General features: G+C 28.3%; 1 protein-coding gene across 4 annotated transcripts in view; it reads right to left on the reverse strand.

Annotated features, from left to right (window-relative positions):
• The window catches only part of LOC142332010 (multidrug resistance protein homolog 49-like), a 119,403-nt gene that overhangs the window by 52,169 nt on the left and 54,389 nt on the right, over positions 1-12,845 (reverse strand). For all 4 annotated transcript variants that reach the window (XM_075378069.1, XM_075378067.1, XM_075378070.1 and 1 more), the window contains 5 exons: positions 9,967-10,111; positions 5,960-6,063; positions 3,136-3,304; positions 2,364-2,488; positions 891-1,080 (listed from right to left, as the gene is read on the reverse strand). In XM_075378069.1, coding sequence (XP_075234184.1) covers positions 891-1,080; positions 2,364-2,488; positions 3,136-3,304; positions 5,960-6,063; positions 9,967-10,111 — 733 coding nt within the window. The remainder of the gene's footprint in view (positions 1-890; positions 1,081-2,363; positions 2,489-3,135; positions 3,305-5,959; positions 6,064-9,966; positions 10,112-12,845) is intronic.

A 12,845-nucleotide genomic window follows, 5' to 3' on the forward strand; every position in this document is an offset into this window, starting at 1 on the left:
TAGTAATTAAAAAATCATCGTAATGTATTGTACATGTATTTTCAGTAATTATGCTATTAAATTTTAAAAAAAATTATATAAAGCAAATAACAAAATCATTCATCTTTAATCTCAATTTCATAAAAGTATAAAAAAATACTGAAATTTATCTTCATGTATGCTTATTAGTGGATTTTTTTAAACTGTATGTCCTGTTTTACTTATGCAAATTCCAACATGTGGAAAAATCTCTGGAATTTAACTATTTCATAAGTGAAGGATCTACAATAGTGTTGTTTTTGGTAATGCTTTATAACCATGACTAAAATCTTTTTTTCGTCAATTTTTGAATTTTTAAAAGTAGGGAGTACCTTACATTCCTGACTCCCTATAATATGAAATACTGGGTTAACTGTTTATTAACTCTGATTTCATACGTAAATGGCAAACATGGAACATACCATCCGCATTTATGATAGGATGATCTGCCATATACATAAGCCTGCTCATACAAAATCAGGTGTTTATTTTTTTAACACCACTGCCTCAGTTAAATCTGCATACCTACTCAACATTAAATTCAACCTAACTGAGAATCAAATTCCAAGATGATTTATAAAAATAAAGATTTTCCCACAAACTGAACCAAGCTGCATAACAAATTAAATCAGATATGTATAAACAAATATCTTAACCATTATTATAAACCATTGTCATAGCCACAGTAAACCACAACACACCAAGATGAGTTGAAATCTACAAATAAAAAAATTTTATTACATAACTTAATCCAGTTTGTCATTACAATGGCAAAGGTTAATATTTTTAAATCAGTATCTGACCAATATTAATAAAAACATACCAAAAATTCCAAGATATTGAAACTATTATTAATTAAGTATTTAACTTACACCTGCAATAACTCCTGGAGAATATTCTTTTACTTCATTTGGTCTATCATCAAGTATAAGAGGTGTTCCATACCAAAAACAGATTGAATAAGAGAAAAACATCATCATCCAAGATATTCCAGTGCCTAAACCATTATATATGGAACTGAGAACTGATAATTTTTGAGCTACAGACAATTGATCTTTAAACCTGCAATATTAATAACAACCAATATTTTTAATCATTAAATATATTTTTATAAAACATATTAATACTTTTTTCAATTTAATTTATTGGTAAATTTTTAAGGCAACTACAAAACAACAGAAGCAACAGTAGGTTTCAGTACTTTTTTTCAAATGTAGGAGTACTGTCATCGCACAGGATTGAAGAGAAATAATTTTATGATGTCGCTGGATCATTTAAGGTTTCAATATACAATAACCCCTGGTTTATGAACCAATGAATTTTCCATGATATAGCCTATACAAGAAATAAACCAATAACTTTCATTTGAAAAAGTTTCTTGTATCATATTCAGCCATTAAGTAAAATTCCACTGCACAGTTTAATTTTAGATCGATACCATAAATTTAAATCCAGTGATGGTGTTGTCAATGAAAATAAAAAAAAAATAAAAAATAAAAAATTAAAGATGGCAAAAAATATTGAGAGTGAAGCAAAAATAACTGAAATCTCTCAATAATCAGCAATTATGTAAAATCATTGAACTACCAGATAAAACTGTGTGTAGAATTTTCAAAATGTTTTTATGAGAATAGATTTTTGCAACTTTTCAACTATTGTTGAAAGAGAATCCTGAATTTGTTAATAATTTGTTTATGTTGGATGAGGTATTTCATTTATCAGACGATGTCAATAAAAAAAATTATTATTTCCAGGCTCAAAAGCAACTCAGAAAAATTCTTACAATATGTCTGGACAGTGATAAAAAAAAAACTTGTGTGGTGTTTCAGCATTTGGCATCACTGGTTGATTATCTTTTGAAGAAAATGCAGTCACTTTCTGTACATGCATCAGTGTGATTTTCATAGATTATGTTGAAATACTCAACAACGTTTTGTCTATTGAATTATTAAAACATTTAGGAGTACCAGTACCAAAAGTTGTGGTCCAAACAAGATGCTGCTACTAGCACAGATTTCTTTTTGTGAAAATGTATTACCGATTAAACTTCACATTTTGTAGGATTTTAGATCAATGCTGAATTTTTAAAAAAAAATGTCAAAATGAACTACTCGAATAAAGTTTATTCTCTTTCTGAAATGCAATCAACAATGACTAGTAATAAAATATTACCCACACCAACAAAAAATAATTTTTTCACAATATAAGCGCAATATTTTATACTTTTCAGAAACACCTCTTACTATGTTTGATCTCGTTAACAGTTGAATGAAGTAGTCTGATTGGTTTTTAGAAAAATTGTTTCTAACTATTTTATTAATATGTTTATATAATAACTTGAATACCTTTTAACTTCTTTTTCTTCTCCATTAAATGCTGCTACAGTACGTATAGATGATATCACCTCTTGAGCTACAGCTGATGCATTCTTGCAACTTTCATTTTCTTTAATAAACATAGTATTCTTTTTCTGTTAAAAAAAAAGAAATAAATATCACACAATATATACATATTAATTTATTGGAGAAGGATTGGTAGGAATACTTGAATATCTAAGATATTAATACAAAGAATTAAATCAAATTAAAAATGAATGTGAAAATTACATCAGAATCTATCACTATCTCTACAAATTAGTTTATAATTCTAACAACTGGTCTATAGATATAGACATAGTTAAATTATATCTTGTGTGTAGGTATGAGTGAAAATATATCACCATTCATGTAATATAACCATTACCATTATGTAGTTACTTTTGTAATATTTAAACGCAATCAAACTTAAGTTGGTAACAACTCTTCTAGCATAGAATCCTGGGCAATCTTAATAATATTTGGAAAGATATATCTAGAAAACTGTAACATATTTTAACTATAAATATCAAATTATACAAAAAAGTTTTCAATCTAATTTCATATAAAACATAGAAAAATTTAGTTTAAATGTTTTAAAGGTAAATTTTGTTCATGAATTTATTTTTTAAATTGAATTTTTATATTTAATCAGATAAGAATACTTATATATTTTAATAAATACAGTTTTCTACTTAAAAGAGGTGAACATTGAGAGTGTTCAATATTAAAAAAAAAAAAAATTAAACATTTAATCACTTACCTTGTTAACAAGGGCAGCGCCACCTACAAATACAGGTGCTACAGAAAGTAATATAAGCGTTAACTTCCAACCAAGACAAAAACCAACAGTAAGATTTGCTATGAATGATGAAATTAAGAATACAGCCATTCCTAAATTTTCATTTAAACTATCCGGTAATTTATCAAGCCTGAAAAAATAATAAAGATGATACTTTTACTAAATATATACATATTTCCTCCTCAACTAAACAGGTGTTTCTCAGAAAAAAATTTACTTGAGAGTTCAGTTAATGAGATAAACAGTGAATGATAAAAAAACAAGCCCAAACCAACAATTGAACCTGAGACTCTCATTTAAACAATAGTTGGCTTTACCAACAAAACCATCAAGATGACTCTAAAAGTCATGATTTAAAAAAAAAATCTTGTACAAAATATTCAAGCCATTTTTTGTTAATTAGAAATTCCTGTGAAAATTTAGTTTTAAAGGTAGAATTACAAATGTACTCATAAAACAATAGAGAATAATTTTATTATTAATCGGTGCTTCATATTTTTGTTTTATATTCTTATACATTAAAAATATTGATTTATGCACTTTTATAACAATTAACATATAAAATTTAATTGAAATGATTCCTGATTTTTTTTTATCATTATTTTAACTTTGTTTTATATTTATCAATTTATAGCTTATAACTGTGTGATTAGAGTAAAGTTAATATTGTATTTCTAGTCCTAAAAATAAACTTGTTTAAGGGATGTAATTGTTTCTAATTTTGGACCTGTATGAGGTTTGCTCAGGAATAACTGAACTTTATTTTTTTAATCTTTATTATTAATTTTACAGATTATTAGTCTTTGTTTCCTTCAGAGTACTCACTTCCTTCCCCTATTCATACACATTAAAGCAGAAATTTTTGCAAATGTGAATGAATGTGTTTAAACTTACAAGGCTGAAGAACATGTGAAAAGTTTTTGTAATCATTGAAAATCATTTAGCCATGCTGGCAAAGAATTTTAAAAAGTATTTTCTTGCTGATAACAACTTGTTAGTAATTTACAAGTGGGTTAGAGATCCATTTCAAAATACTCCAGAAGGGCTGCCAGTTGAGACTGGCAAAGAAGAAATTTTCATTGACTTCACAGCAAGTGGCGAAATTAAAAGACAATTTAATAATAAATCACTCTTTGAATTTTGGGCAGGAGTGGATGATGAGTTTTTGTATTGAAAATAGGAACATTTCATATACTACTATCATTTTCAACATCCTACCTTTGCAAAACCGGATTTTCTGCGGTGCTGTTTTGAGTACAAAATAAAAATCTCGGCTAAATATAGAAAATGAACTCAAGAGTGTCTATTTGTAATATTTAACCTTCCTTTGAAAAACCCATTGTTAGTGTTATCATGCCCCTTTAGGGAAGCGTACCCCGCAGGTTGAGAAAGACTGCTCTAATCAATTTACCCTTAATTAAAAACTGTGAAACATCTACACTAATTACATGCTTTTCTTTAGCTCACTTCTGTTCCACGGTTATCGGTTAATGAATAATAAACATGCGCACAAGATGGAGAGGAGCAGTATACATGTGCAGAATATGGAGAGTAGTACCCAAGCACAATAGGTTTTTGGGATGAACATCAATGTAATATACAACATTATACAATACATCAAACAATGTAATGCTTTGAACACCCTTGTATGAGATATTGAAAACTCCAATAAACATTTAAACATTGTACTTATAAAAAGTATAAAATAAAAAATATTTTTAAAAACATGCTTTTAAACAAATTTAAAAAATGGATTACCCAGTAAATATAAATAGAAAATAATTTTCTTTTTAATAAAATAATATGCATAAATTTATATGTTGTATCTTTTTATATGTTGTTTTTGCAAAACAACAATGAAAAGCATGGGGCGCACTTTCATATTCAATATCTACATAAATTCTTTAAATATGACAAAGATTTTGATTCAAAATGGAAATGATAGCTTCAATAAACAATATCTAGTAAATCTCTTTGGATAAATAGTTAATGTGCAAAATAGAACTGAGGTCGCACCCCAATCTTTTCATTGTGGTTTGTGAAAATAGACAACTTTATACATATTATTTTGTTGAAAACAAAATTATCTTTTATTTATGTTTACTGAGTAATTTTTAAATTACTCAAACAATTTTTTAAAATTTGTTTAAAAGAATGTTTTTAATTTTTTTTTATTTAACTGTACATATATATATATACTATTATCTACACAAGAAATAAGCTAGCGATGTTTATTATGCAGTATGTACACATTTGTCTAATTTTTCTGGTTATCAATGACTATGTAAAATTGTAAATTATATGTAAATTGTTGAATTAACATATTTTATTAGAGCACATTAAATTATACACAAAACATAATAAAATGAACTCAAAGAGAATGTGAAAAGAACAAAAGTATTAATTGAAGGATCACACATAGTGTTAATGAAAGTATAACAGTACATGAAAGATATGCAACATTTTAAGACCAGTAGTAGTTACAGAGCAATTTTATTTTATGAATATAAAATTAAAAATCAGCTAGATATTGCATTACATATACAGACATTATTATTTACAAACTTTCCTTTTTCACTTAAAAATTATACTATAAAAATTAAAAATAAAATAAACATATAAAACAACAATAAAGAAATTTTAAATATTTGAAAATGCATGGAAAACAGGACATATATATGAGGAATACAGAACCTTGCAACATGCTGATTTTAAAATAAAGGTACTTGATTGAGATTTAATCTAAATATAAAAAATCTAATAAATTATATTTAAAAAAACATACTCAGTCATCTTAGCAGATAAACCTGTTCCAGAATTTTGCATGTCATGCCATGTCATATCTTGCTGAAGTAAAGATTTCAAAAAATATCGTCTCATTCTACCCACCTATAATAAAAATAGCTAATATGTTATTATTATTATATAAAATATTACAATTATAAATAGTTTGGCTAAGTATAACAATACATACAGGTAAAACATTGATTGATATTGCCATAAATATGTTTTTATAGTATACTAAAAATCATGATGAATTTCCAGTGATATAAATAATTATTACTTATTCACTAAATCTGGCAGTTGTTTATACAAAGGTTATTTCAAAACTGGCAATTAAAAAAAAGAAAAGAATTTTATATATGTTACATATATAATTACATTACTTCTTTATACATCACTATCAAAATTCACAGATTCATTGTACTTCTTCATCATCTTTTGCAGGGCCTTATTGAAGAGCTCTAAAACCAGATTACCCACAATTTATATTCATGAGCAACCTCTCACGTGTTTCAAAATGCTGGTTAGAAACCAGAGACTTTCATCTTAGTGGAAAAATGGTATATTTTCTCATCACCAATTTTAGATTGTAAGGGAAATGGTTGAAAATCTCCTATTTGTATATGCTACTTGTTTTAGATTGATCTTTGTAGCTTCTTCTTCAGAGTTTCACAATAAACTTCTAAAATGATTGTGATCCCAGATTCCACAAATTATCTGAATAAAATTTTCAAGTTTAGGAAGTATAACAGTGTGGTCATCATTTTCTGGCTTAATAGTCTGTACTTGATTTTTCCCCTCTCATCATACGCATCAAAACTTCCCTTCCATTAAAACTTTTGACATCAGTCATTCACAATGCAGTAACTTGTAATAATATTACCATAAACATGGCACAATCATCGATGATGCTTTACTAGTACTTAAAAGAATGAATCTAATTTAGTATGATAGATTGCTGGTGATTACTACTCAATCTATTTTAAACAGCTAATTGGAAGAGAGCAGTTTTACATAAGCTCTCACAAAACGAACCTGAGTATTTTTTTGTAGTACCATAATAACTTTTTAAATAACATCTAAAACAAAGATATTATTTTATTAACCCAAAACTTATTCTTTTAAAAAATTAATATACATGTAATTTTTACAAACATCATCTTAGTTAGTAAGGTTAAATGGCTTACAGATAAATACTGTGAACCCCTTACTGAAGAATATATCAAAATGATTTATAAAACATAATCAATCTGTGATCCTAATGCAAAGAGGTTTTCATATCCTCTTTATAATCAATCAATATGCTGCTGTTATGAATTCTAGAACCATATTGCTACAGGATGAGGGTATAAAATCGGTGTTAAAAAGAAAAGCATTTGGAATACCTTAGAACAATAATATCTAAAAAAATTTCCAAATTGTGACAATCCATTTTGAAATCTGTCAAACATTCCAACCAAAAACACAGTTCTTCTTTGGAGTTGTCTGATTAAAATTACAGAAAAATTTTTACAAAAACTTGTACAAACTCATGTATAAAAAACTGATATTTTTTCAGGAACTTATGATCATGACTAGGAAAACTGCATTGCATGTTGTGAGTATATCCTTCAAAGTTTTCTTGGAAAAATTATTCACCTTGTGAATGAAAAAGCTCATTTTCATTTATCTTTCTTTTTTTGTTTAGCCTCCGAAACCACCATAAGGTATTAATTACTTCAGAGTATGAATGAGGGTGATATGTTTGAATGTAAGTGAAGTGTAGTCTTGTACAATCTCAGGTCGACCATTACTGAGATGTGTGGTTAATTGAAACCCAACCACCAAAGAACACCGGTATCCACAATCTAGTACCCAAATTCTGTTTAAAAGTAACTGCCTTTATTAGGATTTGAACCTTAGAACTCTCAACTTCAAAATCAACTGATTTGTGATGACGAGTTTACCATTCTACCAACCTGGTGGGTTCATTTGTCTGACACTAAAAAGCAAAGTTTCATTACTAACTAAAGAGGTCTTCAATAGATCCATAAAACATCTATACATGCCAAATATGTCACTGTTTGATGTACCGTTGCAGGTTTTGGTGTTTTTTGTCTCTTTTTTTGAGAATGAAGACCAAATAATCACTTCCAGTCAATTCGTGTACATGCTACAGAACCAAAACTTCCCAGACTTGGAAATCTACTTGTGTAAGTTCTAACTTCACACATGTATAGAGCTAAACTCATCCCACTTTCAATGGGAATTGATTATTTCTCACACAGAAAAAAGTCCAACAGAAGTTCTGTCAGGAATGTTCCCAGGATAATTGATCTCGTAAAGCAGTGAGGTTTGGTGGCCTACATCTAATTTTGCCCCTTGCGATTTTTTGTCTGAGGCTAGTTGAGAAATGAGGTCAACAGATAATTTATTCCAAGAACTCTTAATCTACTTAGAACTATTATATGCCAAGAAACTGCAAATAGTACCAGAAATAACCCGTTTAGTAATGTAAAACTTTAGAAACTGACTAAAATAAATGTGTGTACAAATAAATAAATATCTGTGAACAATATAATTTTTAAAAAAATGTGAAAACGAACTGTACTCTATGTACTTTTAGATAAAAGTTTGAATAAAATTTATTGTGCCTTTTTGTCAACATTTAACAAAGTTGGAATGAACAGAATTCTTTTTGCAATTTCCTAAATACACACACATATGTTAGATATTTACACCCCACAATATAATTCATAAGCTGGTTGAAAGCACCTTGTGAGCGAATGCAAGCATAGTTCAAACTACAACATTAGCCTTGGCCTACTCTGCATCTGTGTACTATGCATCTTATGGTTGAATAGCTGCCATACTGATAAGCGGAATATTGAGTTAAATAAAATCATGAGAACAATTACTGGTATAGTCTCAGTCTACTTTGCCCTAATTATATGGCTTCCAGTATCAGCTAATATACCTCCATCGCATCTCAGGTGCCAGAATGTTCTTGTACATTACTCTGTTAAAATATTATGATTGCAGCAACACCAATCAACATGACCATCAGTGGAATAACTAATCGACATTTGAAAGCCCGAAAACCTGCTTGGGAACTGGTCTAAAAGCTTACATAAGAGGATTTTAATATCAAACAAATTGTTGTTGCATTGGACAGATCTCAAGGGACAAAAACTAAGGGTGCCAGTGGATACAGATGGTGCATGTACAAGTTCCGGGCTTTAGTCAACCAAACGGTTGTGGTGAAGACTTAATTGTAGAAGAACTGGTCATGGTAGATGTAATTACTTCATGAAAATGAGACGTGTTATCTATTATTGGTTGTGAGTGTGGTGACTTAAACTGTTGAACAACTAATCCAGTACTCACCACAGTGTGGATACAAGGGAGACTCACTAGATATTTATATGCTACCTACACTTGAAATTCAACATCTAAAAAACTGGATAATTTGCAGCTGAACTGAAATTTGTAATTACACCTTCTTCTTTCTTTTTCCTGTTTAGCCTCTGGGAAATACCGTTCAGGTATTACTTCAGAGGATGAATGAGGATGATATGTATGAGTGTAAATGAAGTGTAGTCTTGTACAGTCTCAGTTTGACCATTCCTGAGATGGTTAATTGAAACCCAACCACCAAAGAACATCTGTATCCATGATCTGGTATTCAAATCTGTATAAAAGTAATTGCCTTTACAAGTTATAATTACACCTATGAAATATTATATATACATTTGCTATTATAATTGTTTGAGTGCTTATTTTTAATATTTTGGACACAGTACATCTATATACCATACAATAAATAAGATAAATACACGCCATAATGAAATTTAGATGTCTTGATATATAACACCAATCACTCCAAAAATGTTACCAACATTCTCAGGAGTAGCAATCAAGTCATATTTGGCTCAGACTTTTAAATATTAAACAAAAAAAAAAAAAACATTTAACTTAAAATAATTAAAAATATGATATATATCATATTTTCATCATATAAATACTTAACTTCTTTAACGCACAATAACTAAGCAATACAACCATACTGAAGCACACTAGGAACTGAAATATAGCAATGGCAATGGTGATAATAAAATATGCATGAGAATCTTTTATCAAAAACTCCATTTGTTCTTTCTCTGTTGCATTCGGCCTGCACAATAATTAACCAATTAGCTATTAGTAACAGAAATCAAAATTAAATACAGAATTGATTTATTTATAGTATATACATTTTAAAATATTAATATTACATTTTAATATTAAATATTAATATTAATATGGTATATACATTTTTATTTTTGATTAACCTTGTAACTGGTAGCTGAAATATGTTGAACAATTAGTTATTTTGTGTGCAGTCGATTGCCTTTAAAAGGGAGGGTGCACAACTGGATATAACAGTCCTACATCCAAAATTTCAACATTCTACGACATCGTTTTTGAGTTAGGTGAGATACGTATGTACATACATACATACATACATATATATTGGGATGGTCAAAATGGATATTTCCATCGAAATCTGAAAACCAAAATTTTTGCAATTACAATACTTTCTGGTTCCTTCATACACAGAAGTAAAAAGCCCCACTGACACTTGGTCTTCAACATTTTTAAAAATTCTGAAAAATTTTTTATTTTTTTTACGTTTATAAAAATAATTTTGGCAAATATTAGCATTATTAAAAATCTTTTTAATATGAAAAAATTGTGCGAGAACATAATGACTTTTTAAGGTAATTTTATTTTACAACTTTGAAATTTTTAAAAAATTATTTTAGTTTTTTTTTAAATTTGTAAAATTTTTTATTTTACACTTTATTATGATTTTTTACAACTTTGCAATAATACTTTTTTATAAATTTGTAGAATTTTTTATAACATTTCTTTTTAACCAGTTTAGCCGGCAAAGTCATGCAACACTGTCAGCTCTTTTTTTTTTGTTTTCAATATATTAGTTCTTCTGTTGCAGCTAATCTCTTGTGATCTAATAAAACATTTCACGATAAAGTTATGATTCAAATATAGCATTTAAAGAAAATGTTTAATGGGTGTTTATTAAAGTGGCGATAGATTTGTGAAGCAGAGTTTGGTGAAACTGAGACTGCAACAACGGAATTTTAAATAAAAAATGAACAAGCTGTTTAATAGATCAAATTAACTCATTTACTATAATGATTTTTCCATTTAATTCAATCCACTACATTAAATAATTTTTTTCATGATCGAAATACTGAGTTGAAAAAAAAAATTGAAAAAAATTTTTAAATGCTCTTTAGAACAAACTTAAAAAAAAACATTATTAAATTAATTTGATTTATCCTCTTCAATAATCCAGTAGTTTTATCATCCATACAAGCTTGGGACACAAGGGTAGGTATGGTCTTCATGTATTTTACTAATGTGAAAAAAGGAAAAAATATTTTATTGCAACAGTAAAATAAATACCGATTAATTTTAAATAATCTAAGTCAAAAATATCTGTTCAAACAGTTAATGAAACTGATCAGTCTTTATGCAACAATTTTTCTAATTTAAGAGCGTAAGGTTATTTGATTGGACAATATATTTGATCTAAATACATTGTTATAATTCCTAATACAACATAATATAACAATATATTATATGTTTTGTCTGTGTTGTGTCTTTGTTTTGGGTGCAATCTTTATATTATGAGATATGTTTATAAAATTACCAAAATTTAATAATAGCGTACCAACCAGTGCATGGAATATGTTCCATCAAGTGACACTGGTTAGTGGTGAACTTTTTGAAACCAAATGGTATTTGATGTGTCACGCTATCACTGGTAGTGTTTAAGCTACAACAGTTGGAGTAAACACTGTACTAACCTCTTGCTTCTTTTTTTAACAAAATGTCTTTTAAAAATCTTAAAAGACAATGTATTTTTTTAAACTTTTCTTCACAATGTAAAACTTTCACAGAGACACATTCAAAATGCTTCAGCAAGAACTTGGGGAATACAATAGGGCAGATTGCAGTGCTAAAAATAGTTCAATCATTTTAAAATTGGGAAGAGCATCAAATTGACTTCAATGTTCGTCAACCGTCCACATCAATAAAAAATAATAATATTGATGAAGTTCATCAAGATCACTGCTTAACTGTTGAAGAGAATACTGAGGAGGTGAACATCAGTATATATGATCAAGCTACACAATCATAATGGTAAAACTTAACGTGCATCACATCTCTACAACCTTTGTGCAAATTTGCTAACCAATGATCAAAAAGTGAATCGGGCTAAAATCACCTTTATAATTGCACCATGCCGACCAAAATCTTTTGAAAACATAATAAAAGGTAAAGTTTTAGTTTATGGCTACAAAGTGGAAACCAAGATGCAATTATCACTCGGGTGGAAAAGAATCAACCTGGCCCAAAAAAGCCTGCTTAAGTAAATAAAACATGAAAATGATGTTAATGATTTTGTTTTACTTTTCCAACTACAGCGATATATGCTGCTCTGGCAGTTATAGCTTTAACAGGAAAGTACATGGATCAGTAAAAAAAATTCTAAAAATAATTGGTCGTTTTAAAAAAGAAAATTACCTAAAGGAGACATTTAAAAAATAAATAGATTTAAATAAATTGTAAATAATCTGTTAAAAATGTTTTATTCCAATGTTCCAAAAAATCTCTTTTAGTAACATGCTCATACATTTGTATGTATGTTGGTCTCTGTTTGGTCGTATAACTCTGGACCCCATACATTGATTTTCTTCAAACTTGCTAAACAGGTACTATCTTCAGGAGGAAAGAATGTATTAAATTTTTATAAAAATTGGAAAAAGGGGTAGGGGAGTTTTTAGCTGAAATAAAATTTCAAATCCTTCCTTGTATACTTTAACAAAACATTTTTC

Source organism: Lycorma delicatula, chromosome 11 (genome assembly GCF_047948215.1).
Source record: "Lycorma delicatula isolate Av1 chromosome 11, ASM4794821v1, whole genome shotgun sequence".
NCBI classification, from domain to species: domain Eukaryota; kingdom Metazoa; phylum Arthropoda; class Insecta; order Hemiptera; family Fulgoridae; genus Lycorma; species Lycorma delicatula.